Here is a 20,864-nt window from a genome sequence, read left to right as displayed (position 1 = left end):
CTCTGGTTGAGTGGGAGGTGCCTGCAGGTCACTAGCCAATATGATTTGAGGGAGGATGTCTGTAAAGTCTGAAGGTGAAGGGGATTGTGTTATGTTTTCATTATGAAGCAAAGTTCTAGATTAATTGTACTTGACAGACATATATACTATTAGACTATTAGACTCTATTGAGAACAACATCTGGCTCGCTTCTCCCTTATATCAACATTCTGAATGAGGCTGAGGACGATGTAAATGTTTCACTGGATTGTTGAACTTTGCTTCTTCAAACAGGAAAGATCTCAAATTCCAGAAGTCTGGACATTCGTTAGTACTGACAGTTTAGGATTAACAATCATTACCATGTAAAATTTGAAAAAAAAAATACATACAATTAAAAAAAAAAAAAAAAGAAATCCAATTAATTGATGAACTTAAAGTAACGTGTTTGTTTTGAAATCACCGTATATGTGCAGATTTTTTTTTCTTTTTTTGCGAAACAAGACAAACTCCATTGTTGTATAATTCAGGCTCTATTCATTAAATGTTAGTAGGTGTTTGATTAAAACGTACCAAAAAATGTGTCACACAAATAGTACACTTTGGCGAGCGCGTTCGACGATCCCAATCACGTGATCTTGATAACCCGGAAACATTCCAAATTTCTGACCAATCACAATCAGTTACTCGCCACCGCTCCTCACGCTCACTGTCAAGTCTCTACGTATGAAAGATTTAATTATTTTACCTACTAATTTAACTAATTATCCTTGGTGTTATTGTGTATTTATCTGCTGCCTCTTTCCACAGTGATCCGCTCTATGAATTGTGTGTCTGCACGTTTAACTAATTTACGCATGCCCAATGACGGTGCTCGTCACCGGTACCAGTCATTGGCACCATGATAGCTAGCTGCACCTACTCACAGCTTTAGAGCTTTACTCAGCTATACTTGAATACACATTTTGTCTTTTGTTTCAGGTAAACGGGAGCTTTTTTGATAGTCTACTAACTAAGTCAATGTTCTATAAATGCCACTTTAACGATAACAACAGTTAGCTGGCATGTAGTTAGCCATTCAGCTACAATACGGTGCGCTGTATTTATTTTTATTTTTTTGAAGGATCAACATTTGTGACAGCTCATCTGACAACTCTTCTGTATTTTAATAGGTCACATCGTTATCTTTCAAGCAGTTTATTTCCTACCCTCTCCCCCCTCCCAGGATGGCCGAAGACTCGATGGAAATAGATGACTCTCTTTACAGGCAAGCAAGGAGACGTCAGTTATTCACTGTTGATAGGGATCATCATTAACTCAAAGTTACGGTGAAAGAGTGGGACATTACATAGTTGCCAGGAATAATGTGTAAGGTAACTACTGACGTGTAAAAAAAAAATATATATATAACAATGTTTTCCCCTTTGTACAGTCGCCAGCGCTATGTGTTGGGAGACAGTGCCATGCACCGAATGGCCCAGTCTGCTGTGTTTCTCAGTGGATTGGGAGGACTGGGAATAGAGATAGGTAGGTTATCGCACCATAGTAACATACACTCATTGACCGCATTAGCTTCACCGGCTGAGATTGTATTAGTTAGTGCCAATACAATAGCTATATGAAAGATTCTGCCCTACAACTATTATAGACATTATTGCCACTCTTATTGTTTACAGTGGCCGAGAGCAATACTACATCCTTCTACGTAGTTGTGCCAAATATTTGTTTTGCCACTGTGAGAGAGAATATTCAAAATGCATCACTGTATAAATCACATGGTGTAGTTCTACTTAATAAAATTATTAAGAGTCATTTTATTTTAGCATAAACTTGTGCTAGCGTACATAATGAAGAGTTCATTGTGTCTACTTCATACGTGACCCAGTAAATGGAGATCTGACTATTGGCGTATTTGTTTTGACAGCAAAGAACATTGTCCTGGCTGGTGTGAAGGTAGGCGCTGGTAATATTATGAATATGGCAGCATGGTGGGAGTAGTGGTTAAGTTAGTCAAGAGTTTCAAATCTTTGCTCAAGTCCTCCTATGTGGACTTTGCATGTTCTGTTTGTGCTTGTACTTCCTCCCATATCCCAAAACATTCTTGTTAGTTTAAGAACAATAGATGTGAATAGGTAGTTGCTTCTACAGTATCTTTTGAAAGTGTTTCTCGATTGCTGTAAGAGATAAGAAGTTCTGAGAATGTTGTGTACCGTATATACAGTCAGTCACCCTCCATGACACAAAGCAGTGTGAAACCTGGGATCAGGGCTGCAACTTCTTCATTCATAAAGAGGATGTGTTGAGCCAGCGGAAAAGGTAATGAGCATCAGAGACAAGACATCTATATTTTCTCTCCCATCACAGTGTTGTACATCCTATTCGATCTTTTCTTAAGGGCAGAGGCAGTTTGCCCGCGAGTTGCAGAGTTGAACCCTTATGTCCATGTTGACACGTCCATCTCCGCTCTGGATGACAACACTGATCTCAGCTTTCTCCAAAAGTATCAGGTGTGTTAGAGGTCGACATCATGCGATGAGTAGAAAGTTCACTGTACAAAAGTGAGTACAGCTGCATCTGTTGAGACTGGTTTGTTTAATTTCCTTTTTTCCTAGTGCGTGATTCTGACTGAAGCCAGACTGAGTCTTCAGAAGAGAGTGAATGAGTTTTGCCACGCACAACGTCCCCCCATCAGAGTAGGCCTTTGAAATACAATCCAACAACTGCAAATCACACAAGTGTATGAAATGTTAACGCGAGCTACACTTTCTCGGCAGTTCGTTGGCTGTGACACATATGGCATCTGTGTGCGGGTGTTCTGTGATTTCGGAGAGGAGTTTGAAGTGCTCGATCCTACCGGAGAAGAACCCAAGGAGATTTTCATCCAGAGCATCACTCATGTGAGCAGTTAAAATTTGACACAAAATATTGAGAGTAACTTTGGAGGACCAGGCTGTATTTTGATGATCATTGCTCAGCAGTCCCTACTGATGCTACAAACTGTTGGGAGAATTTCTTTTATATATTTATTTTTTTGTGCACAGGATAATCCTGGTGTGGTCACCTGCCTGGACAACCAGCCTCATGGCCTCCAGACTGGCCAAAGCGTCATCTTCAGAGAAGTCAATGGCATGATGGAACTCAATGGCACCACAAGACAGGTTTCAGGTATTTGTTTTTATTTCTGTTGTTGATCGTGATGTTGAAGATAAGTGAGAAACTTGTGTTCTTTTGTTTCTATCATTAGTCCTTTCGCCTCATAGTTTTGCAATCGGAGACACATCCCAACTACAAGAGTACGCATACGGCGGGTTTTTTGTCCTTGTGAAAACCCCAAAGATATACACATTTGTGAGTCAAATGCATTTAATAATAAATTATTATCAATTCTCAAAAAATATATACATTTTTGTTGTTTCTGAACTTATCCAAAACATTTTAGGACACACTTGAACAACAGCTGTGGGATCCTCAGGTCTTGACTCCAGACTTCAGTAAACCAGAGGTGACAGATTTCAAAATAAACCAGCCAATAGGACAAAAGTGAATTGCCAATATGTAGCGGGTCACGGTGCCTCATCCCTAATTTCCCTGCCACCTTCCCACCAGGCACCCCTTCAGATCCATGCTGCCATGTTGGCTCTGGACACGTTTCAGGAACAGCACAACAGACTTCCTAACACTGGGTAATCCAAACTTGCCTTTGTATGGAACACATTTGTGTGTGTATGCATTTTCGTCTGAATTCACGAAAGATTGTATTTTCTGTCGCAAGCTGTTTACAGGATGCTGACACTCTACTCGTGTTAACTGAGGAAGTGAATGCAACACTCAGGAACAAAGTAAGTCCCACCAAACATGTTTGCTTTGCAGAAGTATCAAATGTGCTATTCCCGCCTCTCTTACGTTTAGGCTCCTGTGAATGCGGAGTTGGTGCAATGGCTGGCGAGGACGGCGAGGGGGACTCTTCCTCCATTAACGGCTGCTGTAGGAGGCCTTGCCAGTCAGGAGGTTCTTAAAGCCATCACAGGGAAGTTTGCACCCCTGCAGCAATGGGTAGGGCATACTGTCCGTGTCGCAGTAGCACTTGTCCCAGTGACGCAGGTTTATTTGGGTTTATTTGTATATGCTGTAGTTTTATCTGGATGCCATTGAGCTAGTAAAGCCACTTCAGTCGCTGCCTGCTGAAGAGTTTCTTCCTCGGGGAGACCGTTATGATGCACTGCGAGCTTGTATTGGCAAATCCTTGTGCGGGGAGCTGCACAAGCTCAGGGTCTTCATGGTATGTTTTGTCCAGCTCTTAAAAAAACAAAACTTAGATCAATCATTCCGATTATTTTGAGATGCATGCTCTTTTTTTTCTCCCTCGCAGGTGGGCTGCGGTGCCATAGGTTGTGAAATGCTGAAAAACTTTGCACTGCTCGGAGTGGGACTGGCTCAGAGCTCGGGACAGGTGGACGCTTTACTTCTCCTCGTTGATTTTAACCACATAGCTGACTTTTTTTTTTCTCACCATCTGAAAATGTGTTATTCCACATTTGTCTTCAGGTGTGTATCACAGATCCAGACCTCATAGAAAAGTCCAACCTGAATAGACAGTTTCTTTTCAGACCACAGCATATACAGGTGAATGATTATTATGATTAGTCTCCACATTTTCCATTTAAATTCTTATTTATTATTTATTTTGTTTATATATTATTTCTAAATAATGCATATATGTATTATATGGCGTTGTAAATTGAGTTATTAGCTTAATTATGGAACAAATTGAACTTGTGACCCACGGAACCATTGTATTCTAAATATACTTGTCTTAGATGTACACACCATGTTAAAATGTCCACAAATTGTAGTCAATACAACAACACATACTTTTTCTTCTTCATGTCAGAAACCAAAGAGTACGACAGCAGCAGAAGCCACACTTAGGATCAACCCTGACTTGCAGTTGGATGCTCACCTTGATAAGGTGTGTCCTGCTACAGAGAGCATCTATAGTGACTCCTTCTACTCACACCTGAACCTGGTGGTCACTGCACTGGACAATGTGGAGGCTCGAAGATACGTGGACAGGTAGGTCAAGACTAGCCTGCAGAGCCAAGCACTAATTACATTGTGCGCTGTGATAAATAATTCATTCGAATAATAACTTGGATTGTTATTGCACCTTTGAATGGGCCTCAATACATACTTTATTTGACTGTTTTTCAGCCGCTGTGTATCCAATCAGAGGGCACTCCTGGACTCTGGGACAATGGGAACTAAAGGACACACCGAGATCATTGTGCCAAATTTGACCGAGTCCTACAATAGCCATGTGTGTATACGTGCAAACACACTTCCAGTAAATTTCAATCTTTTCTTAAAGATACAGAGTGAATGATTTTTGTTCCTCACTTTGTTTACCAGCGGGACCCACCAGAGGAGGAAATTCCCTTCTGCACCCTCAAATCATTCCCTTCAGTCATAGAGCACACCATCCAGTGGGCCAGGGACAAGGTGGACCCCCGTAAAGCCCATCAGAATTCATATAGCCGCAATATACCAAATATTCTACTTAATGAACACTATTGTCCTCATTTCTTCTTTCCCATCTAGTTTGAGAATGCATTTGTCCAGAAGCCCTCCATGTACAACTCTTTCTGGCAGACGCATAAATCAGCTGAACATGTACTACAGGTGCAAAACCAGACTTTTGTTACTACTCCACACCATGACGCGTTTCTCTCCCGATTGGTTTTTACAATGATCCCTTTACATCTGTGTACAGAGGATGCAGGCGGGTGAAAGTTTGGATGGCTCGTTTGAAGTTATTAAACTGCTTAACAGGCGTCCCCATTGTTGGGAACAGTGCATAACCTTGGCTCGTCTTAAATTTGAAAAGTATTTCAAGAGAAAGGTACGTTTTTCAAGTGACATTTTTGACTCTGCTCTTGTATTAGATATTGTTAGTGCATAATAAATGAAAAATAGAATTTTCAATGAAATGATCTGTTCACTTAGGCCCTGCAACTTCTGCACGCGTTCCCACTGGACACAAGGTTAAAAGACGGAAGTAAGTTTTCAACCAATTCCCATAGAAGCCTATTGTGCACTTGGCATTAAAGCACAACCTCCATCTCTTTTTGTCAGGTTTATTTTGGCAATCTCCCAAAAGACCGCCATCTCCCATTGAATTTGACTTAAAAGAACCCCTGTGAGTAAGCTGCTTTGACATTACTGCTCTTATGTACCGCACAGCTCATCATAGCTCATTGTTTGTTTCTTTCCCTTCAGGCACTTTACCTTTATTGTCAGCACGGCACGACTCTTTGCTGGAATTTATAACATTCCTTACTCCGAGAAGGTCAGATTCTGACTTGTTTACGTGCACGACCGTGCGCAGCACATGCAACACGTACGCAGACGACGACGCCGTCATTGTGGTTTTTCGCTTTTCTTTCAGGATCTCTGTGAAGAGATTGTAGCTGAAATCCTGTCTCGTGTGAAGATCCCCGAATACCAGCCCTCTGTCAAAGTATGACTCGATGTCACTTTGAAAGATTTAACTGTAACGTGTGATGAGTCTCTTGTTTATCTTTGCCCATCGCCTTTTTCACAGTGCATCGAAACAGATGAGGCGGCAAAGAAGCCGGATCAGTTGAAGATGCCTCTCAGCAGTGAAGAGGAGAGAGCGGCCATCGGGCAGCTACAATATGCCATTTCTGGCGACTTTGTTAAAGAAGGTACTTAAGTAAAATGGCTCAGGTTTTTTTTTTTTCTTAAGGCAGTATGCCGGTAACTACAAGAGTATGTATGTTTTCGTGTGACGTGTAGACAGGTTGCGTATGTCGCCGCTGGATTTTGAGAAGGACGACGACAGCAACGGCCACTTAGACTTTGTCACGTCGGCGTCCTCCCTCAGAGCCAACGTGTACGCTATTGAGCCTGCCGACAGATTCAAGACCAAACGCATTGCCGGCAAGATCATACCTGCCATCGCCACGGCAACAGCAGCTGTGGCCGGACTGGTGAGAAGCTCGCTTGATATAGTAGCTAAAAAAAAAAATCTTGCATTTCTGATCATGCTTTTGTAGCCAATATCGTCACACGGAGAATGTCCCATTACATCACACGCTGGATTGTTATGCCTTAGGTGTCCCTGGAGCTGATCAAGATAGTTGGAGGCTTTGGCTTTGAATCTTTGAAGAACTGCTTTTTCAATTTAGCCCTCCCTGTTGTGGTCTTCACTGAGCCGGCACCTGTCAAACAAGCATTAATCAGGTAACATCTAGCCAGATCTTTGAGGTATGTTGAGGTTCGAGGTACAGTGGAGTTGTGGTTAGCCTTCACACATTCCGCCCCAATTATATGCCTCTGACCAAAAATGATTCAAGTATTGTCACATCCTCATGATGTGTCTTTCAGGGAGAACATCTCCTTTTCCATCTGGGACATCTGGACTATCAGCGGCCACGAGGACTTCACCTTGTCTGATTTCATAAATGCAGTCAGGGTGAGAAACATTCTTGCAATTTGCTGTCACTCCCTTTTATTTGGAGATTTCTGCAGTGTTTACGAATGCCATTTCAGGAGAAGTATGGAATCGAACCCACGATGGTCGTCTATGGTGTGAAGATGCTCTATGTACCTGTGATACCAGGACACTCAAAGAGACTGAAACTAACGTGAGTGTTTCATTGAGAACATGTTATTTCATCGTCCTGATAGGCAATCGGACATTAATGAGCCAGTCATTTGAATTTTAATCGGAGTTGGCTTTTTTGTGTCCCTCACTCTGATGCTAATTCAAAAATTGCTCTATTTTTTTTCTCCTAGCAAATAGAGATTTTTAGATATCTTTGCTTCGTATTTTTAAGTTGAACTAGTTTAAGTTTAAGCTTGAAAATGACATCACAGTGCCTAAGAGCATAGGCAACGATCAGTCACACCTTACCTGTTTTCGTAGTTTGGTCACGTGACGTTAGCATTTTGAGCCCATGACCGCCGAGGTTTTTGCATGCAGGATGCAGAAGCTGATCAAGCCATCGGCGGGCCGACAGTACGTCGACCTCACGGTATCTTTTGCTCCGGAGAGAGCCGAAGAAGAAGACCTCGCCGGTCCTCCCGTTAGGTACTTCTTCAGCCGCGACGAGCCCATGCCTTGACGACATCCCGCTTCCTGTCTCCTTCATGTATACCGTCGGAATGACCAGGAAGTGGTCGCTGTACACACCGCTCTTTCTCAGTTAGGGTTCCTGGTTTTCATGCATCTGATCCAACCAGAAGAACATGAAGGTCCCCGGGTAGCACTTAACTGTATTTGTGTACATACAGTATGTTCTCGTTTTTTTTTACTGTGACGATAAGTTTGACAGCGCCACCAATGCTGATGCCTTAAGACTCCTTTTTTGTTTGTGGTACTAAAGCCTGATTTTGAAAAAGTGTTCAGACAATTTTCTCATTTGTGAGTCGTTTTGGCCACATTTAAGGACAGTCGCGTTTGGTTTAGAGGTGTAACATACTAGTTCTTTGGCATCTTCAACCATTTTAGCCACAGGTGTAACAAAAAAAAAGTTTTTACTCGTGTTTCCGAGCATTGTTACATCATTGCCGTCGCTGCTTTCACTTCTACACTTGCTAATTAGTTGCAGAAGGACTTCAGTTAACATCTTTATACAGCTTCACCTCTGGAATCAAGAGCAACATTTTCGAGATTTCATTTCGAGATTTCTGTTCATCCTGGTGTGTCAACGTTGCGTTTATTTACTTCTGGTGACTTGGTGTCTGTTTTCTTGTGTGGATGAATTGTCTTTACGTGTTGCACATATCTGTTGAAAGCTTTTCTACAAGTGTTTTGAAGAGTGATTGTTGAAAAGTAATTTGGCGTTGAGTTCCACCTCTACACACAAACACGTTCTGTTTCACATTATTATTTGCAGTCAATATCCCGAATCAAAACTGATAATGATGACACACAATTCAGTGGTTCAATAAAAACGTGATCATGATTATTTTATTTCATTGCTTAGTGTCATGGATACAGATGTTAAGATTATAGTCCATTCAGTTTAAAAAAAAAAATCTCAGGTTGACAGCATTCAAATTGATATGTTCACCCAGTCAATTGACTTATAAAAGTTCAGTTACCATTTCATTCTTTATGCTGTGATTAAAAACATAAATATGACAGACAGTCACACAAAAAAACACATTAAATATCCAACTCTTGCAAATTCCCCCAGCTGGGTCCTGCCTTTACTTTGGCTTTTAGCTTCACATATAGTTTTACTGCTGACTCCATCTCTCTCTTCACTATCTGAGCAACCTGGCAGGAAATAGGACATAGTTATGGAAAAACAATTACCTTATCATATCGTTAGGTATGACACGATAAAAACATTTCAATTCAAATATCACCACTGAGCATAATATCTTTGTAAAGATCTCCATTGAAAGTGCAGCTGTACCTTAGGTGGGTTTAGACTGGTGTAAATGTAGTTATCTTCAACACCTTCCTACCTGTATGAGATTCTCCTCTGCAGTTTCATAGAACAGTTCATCGTGGAGCTGCAGGACGAAGTAGGCCCCTCTCAAGTGCGCGCCTCTCCGAGAACCTACGGGAGACAGTTTTGTGTCACACATGCATATTACACAGACTCACAATTTGACTGCGAGCAAGTTTGGTTATGTGTTACCTGGTTGTGTGTGCTGGTGAGAGAGTGGAGCTTTCGAGTACGTTGTTCTCAGCCGCCTGTGGATATTGATGGTGGCGCGTTTAACGATGTCTGCCGCTGAGCCCTGGACAGTTGTGTTCACTGCTTGACGCTCCGCCTAGATATGAGTTACAAGTTATTAAGGGCTATGCATCATTATACATCAGAATAAGAAATATTCCAATTATGCATCTGCCTGTTTGCCACTATGAACTATCTTGATGCTCATTATGCAAGAAACTGAAACAAAAAAAAAAAAAAAAAAGAGTTAATCTGAATTTTTACGTTGTTGGTAGCACAGACCTGATTCTAGATGAAATTTTTAAATATTCTACAAGTTCAAAAGGATTTTCCACGATACAGGGGAGAAACATGTTTTTTTAAACTCGACTCAAATGCATACGTGTGCTTTGACGTGAGGATTTGTGCTGGTGATTCCAGGAAGGTATCTGCGACGTCCCATCAGAGTCTGAACATATCCATCCTTGATGCACTTCTTCACTGTTTCTTTGAGGAAACTGTTGATCCCTACACACAGAGAACAATTTAATGACATCCATGGCAAGATATATATATTTTTTTTTTTTCAGAGAAATGAAGTGGAATTGACGATGATCTCAGCTCTAGTGTAAGGAGATCAAATGGTACCTACCTTTGTATCTGGCCTTGAAACTCTCGATATAGCAGGCCGCATCGTCCTCGTCCACGTCCATCTGCTCTCCTAAAGACTTGGCCCCCATCCCGTAAATGATGCCGTAGCAAATCTGGGTAATCAAAGACACCAGACGTGAGGTTTGAGTGATTTGGACACGTTGTCACGTGTAAGCGCCGAAGTACCTGTTTGGCTTGTTGTCTGAGGTTGTCGTTGACAGCGTCCGGGTCGACGCTTTTCCATTCGGCGGCGATACAGCGAAACACGTCGGCCCCCCCATTCAACACCTAGCATAGACACACACACAATCATTTATTTCTGCTTCTCTCAAGAGTTGACCTCAGTCCAGACCTGCAGCAGACGTTGATCTTTGGACAGGTGAGCCAACACTCTCAACTCCAACTGGGAGTAATCGACGGCCAATATCATCCCACCTGCAGCAAAACAAAGGCCATCACAACAAATGTGAGACCAGGAAAGATCATAAGTGTCAAGGCACCACGTGGACTGAAATGCATCACGCACCTGAGAAAGGCACAAAAGCGTGTCTCATGCTGACGGAGAAAGACGGGCCTCGATCGGCAGCATCACTGGGAACTGACGGAGCCAGAGAACGTCTCTTCCTTCTGCATCATAACATTTTCTTATAACTTTTGCACTTTAAAAAATTGCATTCTACTACACCGTCGTGTCAATTTGAATTTAATGATTGGGTCCGTTTTTGAAATGTCACATACCCATATATGCTCTTGTAGAGTCCATCTTGTGAAGGCGGGCTCTCTCCCACCACAGTGGGCATGTCAATGTCAAAGTCTTTGGGCACGTTTTGGATGTTAGGCTCTTTAAAGCTCACTCGACCTAAATCAATAGAAAAAAAATACGGAATATTTTCTATGATGATCCAGATGCAGTGACCTAGGTGTGATGTGAAGACCTGTAGCCGTGTGCGTCTGGGCTACGGGGTAAATTCTATCCATGGCCAGTGTCGTGTGGTACTGCTTCTCCCTCTGCAGCGGGAACACCACTTTAGTCAAAGCGTTGGTGATCCTCCTCCACTCCAGAATCACGCCCGGGAGCGGATGTAGAGGACGCAGCTTCTCTAGAACATCCTGAAAAGAGCAGTTGAGTTTAGAGGGACTCTTGGAAATCTTTTTATTTATTTTTTTTGGGGGGGGTAGCGGTTCACCTTAGTCGTGCTGAACTGCTTTCCGAGTCGAACTCTGCCTCCACCTCTGCGGGTGTAACCGAGAGTTTTCTTGGTCTTCGACGGGGTCACGTCACCGTTTGGAGGCAGATGCAGCTCTAAGAACAGAATCTACAAAAGAACATGCACCATTTGAATTTCAATGACACTTTCCAGAAGTGGAATAAAACAGCATCTGACCTGCGCTATGTCGTCGATGCAAGTGAGGGAGAAGGTGTGTCCCGCCAGCTCGTACGCTTGTGATTCCAGCGCTGCCAGTTTAGCTTGCATCACATGCTTTTGTCTCTCACACTCCTCCACGCTAAAACCCACTCCGTTGAGTTCCAGCAGAGCCAGACACACCTGCGAAGGCATCTCCACGCTCCTAAAAGATTCTGGACAGGCCCGTGACAGGAAAGAACATGTGAGAATTTCCTCATCGTCAACATTCTTACATCTTAACCGGTCCTACCGAGCGTGCCGTCTTTGTGGAGAATAGTTCTGAGATGGTCCATGACGGTGTGTATGAGCACACTGGAGGTGGCCGCTCTTACGCGGGGACAGTAGGTATGTGCATTCCCGAGTCCGTCCAAAAGAGGAAGCTCTTCTGGACAGTACACAGTGATCATATTGGCCAGAGTCCTCTCATCAGTGCTCGGGTCTATCAGCCAGCATGCCACCTGGAGGAAAAACATCAGAATAGAAAGAACGCAAATGTTTTTTTTTTTGTTTACTCCGGTTGAGGATGCCCCCCCCCTCCCCTCACCCAAAAATCTGCAGGTAGAGGCTACAGCACAGCATACCTTTGGGTCTTCACAGTTTCCCTCCAAGCTGATGCCGCAGCTCAACACCAGCTTCTTGTACACCTGTATGATGTCATACGCAACAACGGCGCCGACTGAAGTCCGGCTGAGAAGAGCCTTCACGTGCTCCAACCTCTCACCCACTGGCAAACTGTCATCCAGATCCGGTGGGGCGAGACTTAAACTCAAACCTGGGAAGCAAAGAAAACTGGATGACCTCAAATCCTGTGTGTGTGCGTGTGTGTGTGTACCTTTGTTCTGGTTTCGCTGAAAGGATATATAGAATGCATCTCTCGCTCCCCAGCAGACTGACAGTCCAATTAGCAGAAGTCCATCACTGCCTCTTACAGGAAAACCATCAGCATCATGGAGCTTCTCTTGTTCTGTTTACACAACGGGCATCCACACTGTGCTCTGACTGGATTTATGAAACACACATTTCCCAGCAAATGCAAAAAAAAAAAAAAACTGCATTGCTTACCTCGCTTATGTTTCCCTTTTATTTCCTCTTTGGGCTCCTGCTGGTGTGCAACTTTTTCACAGGCCAAAGCCAGAGAAAAGCGTTCTTTAGTTTTCCACTCCTTGACAAAGGTCTCAAAAAGGCGCTTGTCACTTGAAACGTCGATGATGGAGAACGCGTTAAAGTTGCTGGGGGAGAGCGCTTCGTCCTGGGAGAGCTGCAGAGAGAAGCCCTCGTAGGAGTCGGACGAGGCTTCGTCAGGAGAGAGACCTGGGTTCGGGTCTGCGGGAGACTGGGGTCGGGACCCGGACGTTCCCTGAGTGTGCTGCTGTGATTCCCGCGTCATACTTTTGGATTTCGAAAAAGCTTCTGGTAAATGACTCTTTTGACATTTTGCAGGTTTCCCAGGCAGGATGCCCAAGGGTGTCGATTGCTTGAGCGGTGGGACGGAGAGAGGTGAATGGATAGATGTAGTGGTTAGCTTTATTCTGGGCGTCACGGGTGGTGTCTCCTGAGTGGGGGGTATCAAGTCACCAGCAGAACCTGGTCTCTCTGGTTCCTCTCTTGGTGCTTCAGGCTGAACAGTATCTGATTGGCGGTTTGTATTGAAAGGCTTTGGGCATTTTCTCCTCCCTTGAAGAGACTTTTCGGGAGTCTCTACATTGCTTGAAGGAGTAATTTGCTTATTATTGTCTATGTGGGCCAATGTACAATTTTGCACAGGTTGACCAGAAATACTGGGCCAGCAATCAAAGATCTCCTGCAGACCAGGACTGCAATAAAAGTTGCTCTGTGGTGATTGTTTTGATATGACATCATCTGATGGTACAGAGATGAGTTCACCTGCCTGTTCCTTCTTGTCGTATTCCTCACTCAGTCTTGTTTGCGGCTCAGCTTGGGCAGATGATAGGTGGTCCTCAGGATGAAGGTCACTTTCCAGCTGAACGGCCTGCTGCCTCTCCAGAAAATGCTCACCCACTAGTAAAGAGTTGCCCCACTCTGACAGATTGAAAAAAGACTCACCCCACAGGATCGCTTCTTCCTTTTCAGCCTCCCGGGTGACGAGGAGCTCGCTGTGACGTTTCTCCTGGGAGGTCAATCGAGGGTGGATGCCTCTCGCTTCCTGACTGACCTGCTCCCTGTCAGCTGATCCAGCCTGGTCCGTTTGGTGCGGACTCAGAGAGTTCTCATATAGGCTGTCGAACAAGAAGTCGCTGCTTCCGTTTGGTTCCTCCACAGCAGCAGTAGTAGGGGAATTACCTTCACGCACATTATTGTCAGAAGAATTCTGCGGAAACATCACAACCCCTCTTAACTACCATTTATTTGAAAGGAGCCGTTGTCGTGGTTCCGGTGGATTTAATTAGTTTTTAGTAAATCAATGATGATAGCGTCACTCACCTGATGACCGGTGTCAAGGATGAACTTCATCTGGCTGTCGGTCAGAGAACGACTGAACGGGGAGCATTTGCCGTTCAGGCCTTGAAGTCCCGCACTTCCTCCGTCTTTGTTACGCTCCTCCACAATAGCTGCCATTGTCTCCATTTGAGTACGACCTCTGTCATTCAAATCCCGCCCGTGTCCATCATTTCCAGCAGCGTCTTCTAATTCTGGCTGGACAATTATCCGTTCAGTCTGGGTGTCCAATTCAAAACTGTCACCAAACGTCTCTTCATTTCGATCCTCACCGGCATAGAGCTCTAGAGATGAACACATGGCCGTCTCCGCAGCCTCCACTCTCCCTCGCTCGGTCTCAGGTGAGAATAATGGGGCTGAAGAAGGACGAGAAGAGTCTGATGTGTCAACTTGTTTATCTAGAGGAAGTTTGCTAAGAGCTTCTTGAGCGGGGTCGGGTGCAAAGTCATCAGCATGTGAAGTCACCTCGATGGAGTTTTGTTGCTTTGTGTCCGTTTGTATGGATTGAAGGACTTTGTTTAAGATCCTCGAATGCTTCAGTTTCCCTGGCTGCATCGGTGATACGTCAAGCCTTGAAGCATGATCAGTGGCTGATGTCTTTGTGTGAACGCTTGGATCTTTTTCTAACCTAGAACTTGGTGCTCTCAAGCGAGGAAGAGCCATTACAGGGAGATCTGATTCAGGAAGTTTTGGAAGTTGAAGCATCGGGCTGGACATAATCTCAGCCAGTTCTTGTGTTATACTTTTAACTGGCTGATGTTTTTGCTTTCTGACTGAAACTTGAAATGGGACTCCTTCCTGCACTGATTTCATCTCCAGGCTTCTCAACTCCAGATTATCTTCAGTTCCCGATTCATCATCTTTGGATTCCTTTCTCTGTTTATTTTTTTCTTCATTCACGCTGCATGCAAGAACTTCATGGCCTGATGTTTCCATCGTGGTCGGGTCTTTCTTGCTTTGCTTCTCTAAATGTGTCTCGATACCCCTCGTGTCAAATTTGCATTTCCCGTGATCTCTTCTAGGTTCAGCATCCACCATCTTATTTGGCTGAACATCAGCTTTCTCTTGTTGGTTTGGAACACCATCGGTCTGATATTGTTGTTGCGAAGCATGGGGAAGCGTTGCTGGGTCCCACTGAATGCCCAGTTGTGCCAAGTCTCCCTGAAGAAGGAGTTTTGCCTCCGACACGATGACAACGGCCGCTTCCTGCTCAGTCAGAGCCCGCCCGCCGCTCGCCCACACGCAACGGAGGTTCCGTCGCTCCACAGCCTCCACTTCGCTCTCATCCACTGCACGCTTGGAGCTGAGGAAGGACAGTAAGACTCAACAGACGTTTTTTCCTGCCCATTTTTCCACAAATCAACCATCCTACCTCTTAAACGGGACAGCGTTCCTCAGTGCTTTCTCCACATCCGCTACCGAGGCCCTGGCTAGCTCGGCAACAGTGCTCAAGCCTTGTGCATAGAACGCTCGTGCTCTTGTCGCAGTCAGAAGGGAAACCCTTACCAAGTCCACGAGCTCACGCTGGACGCCGAAGCTCAGTCTGGTCTGGTACTGTGAAAGCAGAAGCTCCATGTTGCCCCAGCCTAAACGCCTGCAGAACATTGTCACCATACCTGAGGGATGAATACAGCAGCCGTTAAAAAGTAACGTTATGCCTTTAGGGGAATTTAAGCATCTTGACAGAACAGAAAGTAATTTATATCCACTATTTTTTTTAATTTTCTCATCCATTCATGAGTACCTGCATATGTGGCAGCAGACTGTTGAAGAGACTGCAACTGGCCGCGATTGCAACTATATTTTGAGGCCACTGCTCCCAAAGGTACCTCGTTCACGAGATCCTGCAGGACGAGTGTGGTGAAGAACCTGTAAGGAATACCAAAAATGTTTTTTTTTTATTCATGGAAACGGATTTTAAATGAGCATCAGTGTATATAAATTTAGTTTTGAATGTATTAGCATTGAGCTAACTTTGCGCTTCAGCATTCCATCAATCAGCGCATCTTGTAATCATAGCTTACATCTTTAAATAAACGTATGTAATACCTTTTATGGATTGCCATTTGTCTGCGCTGCTTTTCGGTCTTGGCGACGAGTTTCCCCCCGACAGAGCGAGCCAGGAAACCTTCCTGGATGCCCACCAACTCGGCCACTCGCTTCATCGATGAGGAAAGCTGCTCCCATAGACAGAAGAACTGATACCAATCTATTGTGGTCCACTCCGCATACAATGGAGTGATCTGGTGGGGAAAGTTTGCAATTAATAACACTGATGCATTTAGATTTGAAATAGTGTGCTTGAGAATATGTTAAGGGATCCTCAGTTGTCCATTTATTGGTACAATGTGGGTTGGGTAAACTTATTATAAAGAATACCAGATAGAGAACGTGCAGGTCATTTTCCAGCACAAAGCCCTTCATAGCCCGCTGTAGATCTGCAAATATTCCCAGTGCCTCACTGGGAGAGAGGGAAGACGACATAGTGGCAGCGCCGAGTTGTGTGGGACAGTATTGCTCATCTGGAAATGCATACACATCGGTGGATAATTAGGATTTATTTACGATATAGCTAAGGTAGCTAAACCGACCATATTTTGTTGTTTTGACTATTATTATGACTTCTCAATCTCCCTTAGAAAAAATAAATCAGAAAAATATTCCCTGTGGCAAGTGTAAAATATTACGTGTGATGTCCTCCCACTCACAGATGAGGAATTAGTTTGTGTTGAACCAAAATGGAACGTGTCCTGTTATTGAACCAAAACATCTGCTAAAGAAAAACACTTTTGAACACTACTGACCTTCACCTTCTTTTTGGACACTGATAAATTCATTCTCCATGAGCCATTCGACACAGGCCTCGATTGCCCCCTTATTGCTCTCTTCCTCACACTCCTCTTTGCCGTCGCATTTCATGCTAGCAGCCAGAAGTGAACATGAAGCATACAATCTCACATCCTGAGGCGTGCGAGCTACTCCTCCCACGATGATCTGTAAAGTTAGTGGTGATGTAATAATATGACAAAGTCGTAGAGACATTGCGTGATGATCGGACCTCCAGAATGGCTCGCAGCATGCTGGTGTTGACGCCTTCGCCCTCCCTTCTGACCAAGCAGCTCCTGATTGGTTGAAGATGACCTCTGAGGAGACTGATACCTTTCTGACGCTCCGCCTCCTTACACACCAGCACACTCTCACCTGGATTGAGGGAACCACTCTTGATTCAACAAAACGTGATTGTCTTTTGGGGTGTTGTCCAAATACTTTCATACCCGTTGTGTCCACTCCTTTCCTCCCTGCACGTCCAGCCATCTGTTTGTATGTGAGCGGATCCAGCAGGTGTCCGTTGAAGGTCGGGGTTCGAATGATGACCCTGCGGGCGGGGAGGTTGACCCCAGACGAGAGAGTGGAGGTGGCGGCCAAGACCCTGACCATGCCCTGACGGAAAGCTCCCTCCAACACGTCCCGTTCGTCAAATGTCAAACCTGCAGAGACACGTTTTTATTCCCATTCAGCAAAGGAGATATTAATTTTTGGTTCAGTCTGGGTTTTTTTTTAATTGGTTGAGTATTTACCAGCATGGTGAAAGGCCACTCCCCACGGCACAGAGCGCTTTAGAGTCGGATCCAATCCTGCTGGAGTCCGACTCAACTGGGCTATGACATCCAGCAGGCCCTCCTGATCCAAGCACACCGCTTGGAGCTCTGAATCGCTGTCACGTTCTGGAATACATTTACGTAAGAAATACAGTGAAAATGTGCACATTTGCAGCTTCTAAACTAGCCTATATTATTTGCTGAGAAACTAAACGTTGACATAAATTGAGGGAATAAATTAATACAAACAAAAGTGGGCTGCCGCCATTTTGTGGCATTTGGTGGCAATTAAACACCCGTTGTGAGGGCATCGATCTCTGTCATTCTTTTTGGAAAACGTGTGAACCATGACCAACCAGTATGTTTGAGGTTGTAGAACTCTCTGGCGATACTGTCGGCCAGTTTCTCACACCAGTTCTTGGAGGGGCAGAAGAGCAACACGGAATGTCCCTCCCGCACCGTCTCATAACACAAACTGATAATGTGCTCATCATCTCCCTTAAAGAACAAACAGCATCGACGATTAAAACTTTTTTTTTTTGGTTTTTAATTGAGTCACACATTAACCTACGCTCACTATCATTTACCTTTGTCGGGAGTGCTGGAATGAACTTTCGAACCACACTGAGGCTCTTGTCGTAGATGTTGCAGCCCACTTTCAGATGCTCCTGCAAGGGTACCGGTCTGTAGTCGGTCTGGTAAAGCTCTGCGCCCAACCAGTTGGCCAGGAGGGATAAGTTGGGCAACGTGGCACTCATACCTACTATCTGCACCCCTTCAGAAAGCGACCTATCAAAACAGGAAATCTGTCTGAAATAAAAGAATGCACCCAAACACACTCACACACAGAAGACACAAACCCAGCTGTATTTCGCTTCTGCGCAATGTAGCGAATTTTGGTCAAGAGAAGTTCAAGTAGATATCCTCTTCCGGAATCTCCAACCATGTGCAACTCATCCACCACGACCATACCTGAAGGAACAAATATAAACCCGGAAAAGTTACACATGATCACCACTTGCGAGCTGGCTTTTACAGCTGTATTTACCTAGTAAAGCCATGTTGCCTTCTTCTATTAATCTGTTAATGAGAGAGTTGGCCTTCTCTATGGTGCATACAGCCACGTCCACAGCGGCAAAACCACCGGCAGCTGATGTGCTTCCCATGAAGCCATCCACACGCACGCCAGCTTCTTGAAATACGCTCTGAGAGACCACAGAACTGTTTGAACAACGCCATTGACACAAAAGCATTATTTCGCATCATTTGCCTCCCACTCTTCACCTGAAGATAGTGCATCTTCTCTTTGGCCACAGAAACAAACGGCAAAATCAAGAGAGCTTTTCTTTTCGTCTCCAACACACGCTTCAGAATCAGCAACTCAGACACCATAGTCTTTCCAGCACTAGTGGGAGCTATAAAATGAGAAGAATACATTTAAAAAAAAAAAAAAAAGTACTCAAAGTGACTTGTTTTAACGCAGCACAAGTCTTACCAGAGTAGACCAGGTTACCTCCCTGCAGAACTTGACCAAGGCTGAGGCATTGAGCTTGCCAGTCAAACATGCGGGTTACTCCATGTTTGTTGTAACACTTCAAGACTGGATTGGGTAAACCCCAACTGGATAACAACAGCTTGTCTGATTGTGACTCAGGAACACACAAAGCTAAGCCTATGCAGTTGAGAGCACATCGAGAAATCTCAGTAAAATGGGAGGAGTTCATACAAAACAAAAAGATCCATCATGTTGATCTTAGGATGTTTTACCCGGCTGATGTAAGGTGTCATTGAGCGTACACTGCTCTAAGCCGCTAGGAATCGTCAGCACAGAGATGGATTGATTCTGAGATGATTGCTGCAGTTTGGACCTCTTCACAGCAGCAGCCATGTGCGTGGGATTGAACAAGATGTGGTCCCCAGAAACATTATGAGATGGACCTGCATTCATATTCTCATGTCCCTTTTTTTTCTTGTTATACACCCGCTTCCGCCTGCTGAAATACAAATAATAAGACATCACCAGTAAACAGATTTTGCATGAGATGAATGCAAATTAGGACTCACAAAGTGTTTGTTTCCGCCCCTTGATGACGTTTTATATATTTTCTGCGGCATGCAGGAGCTGCTGCTAAATTGTTACTCTTCTGACACCTTGCAGGCTGTGATTCCGCCAAGTCCTCACTGAAGAGAAGCCGCTGAGCGAGGTCTTTGCAGTTGGCTCTCCTAGTAAGTTTCTTGTCATTTTTTTCCCAGTTATTTTCCCGAATGCTGAGAAAATCCTCGTCTGCCTTTTTCTGCGCGTCGGATGCATTATTTCCAGGGTCATTCACTTGCATTACATGCAGGATCTCGGCATCAAGAGCCAGCGTGGACTCTCCGACTGCAACACCCTACAGGATGGAATCAAGAGACCTCTTGTGTGAGAGAAGATACAGAATATAAATATAGTATAATCATGTTCAACTCACCATTGTGCCATTGTGACTGTGAGCTGGCTCATCGCTGGTAAATCGGATCGGGGAAAGTGATCACATGTCAATCATTTGACATATTTTTAAAAGATCCAAAAGAAAACTTACATCTTTTTCTTCTTGATCTTGTGCATTCCCATGTAGCATTTTCTTTTCAAAGGAGAACCACCAAGTGCACTCATGTTGTGCTGATTTTGATGAACGTGTTTGATGATTGCCGTTATTTAACATGACATCGGTTTGTTTCCCGTCGCCGATTTATAAACAACTCTGCAACTTTTTTATCGTTTCACGGAAAACAGTCCGACGGGAAATAAGACTCGCACGTAAAGGTTCCTACACAATTTCGACATGCTGTACACTGTATCTTACAATAATAAGATAACATTTTATGACTCAAATCATTGTCTTCTGATAGAGCAGTTTGGCTATGGGCAGAATATTTGCTGCATAGATTTTGTCGTTGTCCTGTGTGTGTGTGAGAGAGAGAACGTGCGCGCTTGTGATTTACTTCATTCGGATTTGACAGGCTTGGTGCAACACTATTCTCTGCAAGTGCATCGAATGTACAAGATATGTTATTGTCATTTTACATTGACTTTAAAG

At 44.1% G+C, this 20,864-nt stretch overlaps 2 protein-coding genes across 4 annotated transcripts; one reads left to right on the top strand and one right to left on the bottom strand.

Annotated features, from left to right (window-relative positions):
- Positions 1 to 619: 619 nt before the first annotated feature.
- uba6 (ubiquitin like modifier activating enzyme 6) lies at positions 620 to 8,977 on the top strand. Of its 2 annotated transcripts, none has more exons than XM_085912525.1 (32): positions 620 to 703; positions 1,152 to 1,246; positions 1,412 to 1,506; positions 1,904 to 1,932; positions 2,201 to 2,295; positions 2,375 to 2,486; positions 2,592 to 2,672; positions 2,754 to 2,876; positions 3,021 to 3,144; positions 3,224 to 3,327; positions 3,419 to 3,481; positions 3,586 to 3,662; positions 3,752 to 3,818; positions 3,889 to 4,032; positions 4,112 to 4,258; positions 4,349 to 4,429; positions 4,525 to 4,602; positions 4,871 to 5,052; positions 5,191 to 5,296; positions 5,389 to 5,478; positions 5,578 to 5,658; positions 5,750 to 5,878; positions 5,983 to 6,034; positions 6,112 to 6,175; positions 6,256 to 6,325; positions 6,425 to 6,496; positions 6,581 to 6,704; positions 6,796 to 6,989; positions 7,115 to 7,242; positions 7,387 to 7,474; positions 7,552 to 7,646; positions 7,985 to 8,977. In XM_085912525.1, the coding sequence occupies exons 2-32, from the start codon at positions 1,206 to 1,208 to the stop codon at positions 8,124 to 8,126; spliced, it is 3,078 nt and encodes a 1,025-aa protein (XP_085768651.1). In that variant the 5' UTR covers positions 620 to 703; positions 1,152 to 1,205; the 3' UTR covers positions 8,127 to 8,977. The 2 variants fall into 2 exon arrangements, with proteins under 2 accessions (XP_085768651.1, XP_085768653.1); XM_085912527.1 differs by lacking the exon at positions 620 to 703 and adding an exon at positions 807 to 960.
- polq (polymerase (DNA directed), theta) lies at positions 8,948 to 20,577 on the bottom strand. Of its 2 annotated transcripts, none has more exons than XM_085912523.1 (35): positions 20,367 to 20,577; positions 20,256 to 20,289; positions 19,852 to 20,177; positions 19,555 to 19,781; positions 19,283 to 19,459; positions 19,072 to 19,202; positions 18,836 to 18,992; positions 18,648 to 18,759; positions 18,375 to 18,576; positions 18,144 to 18,285; positions 17,767 to 17,913; positions 17,464 to 17,676; positions 17,247 to 17,389; positions 16,993 to 17,182; positions 16,568 to 16,710; positions 16,238 to 16,431; positions 15,933 to 16,057; positions 15,561 to 15,804; positions 14,174 to 15,491; positions 12,794 to 14,060; positions 12,564 to 12,695; positions 12,313 to 12,503; positions 11,982 to 12,189; positions 11,711 to 11,904; positions 11,513 to 11,641; positions 11,261 to 11,435; positions 11,064 to 11,184; positions 10,852 to 10,952; positions 10,678 to 10,760; positions 10,512 to 10,613; positions 10,327 to 10,438; positions 10,078 to 10,202; positions 9,657 to 9,792; positions 9,481 to 9,575; positions 8,948 to 9,286 (listed from the first exon to the last, which is right to left on the bottom strand). In XM_085912523.1, the coding sequence occupies exons 1-35, from the start codon at positions 20,438 to 20,440 to the stop codon at positions 9,173 to 9,175; spliced, it is 7,584 nt and encodes a 2,527-aa protein (XP_085768649.1). In that variant the 5' UTR covers positions 20,441 to 20,577; the 3' UTR covers positions 8,948 to 9,172. The 2 variants fall into 2 exon arrangements, with proteins under 2 accessions (XP_085768649.1, XP_085768650.1); XM_085912524.1 differs by having other exon boundaries at positions 19,555 to 19,778.
- Positions 20,578 to 20,864: the final 287 nt, after the last annotated feature.

The sequence above is a fragment of the Syngnathus leptorhynchus genome, chromosome 5 (genome assembly GCF_054491065.1).
Source record: "Syngnathus leptorhynchus isolate UIUO chromosome 5, UIUO_Slep, whole genome shotgun sequence".
Lineage (NCBI taxonomy): Eukaryota > Metazoa > Chordata > Actinopteri > Syngnathiformes > Syngnathidae > Syngnathus > Syngnathus leptorhynchus.
The sequence above is the reverse complement of the archived record's forward strand: the minus strand, read 5'-3'. Positions and strand labels throughout refer to the sequence as shown.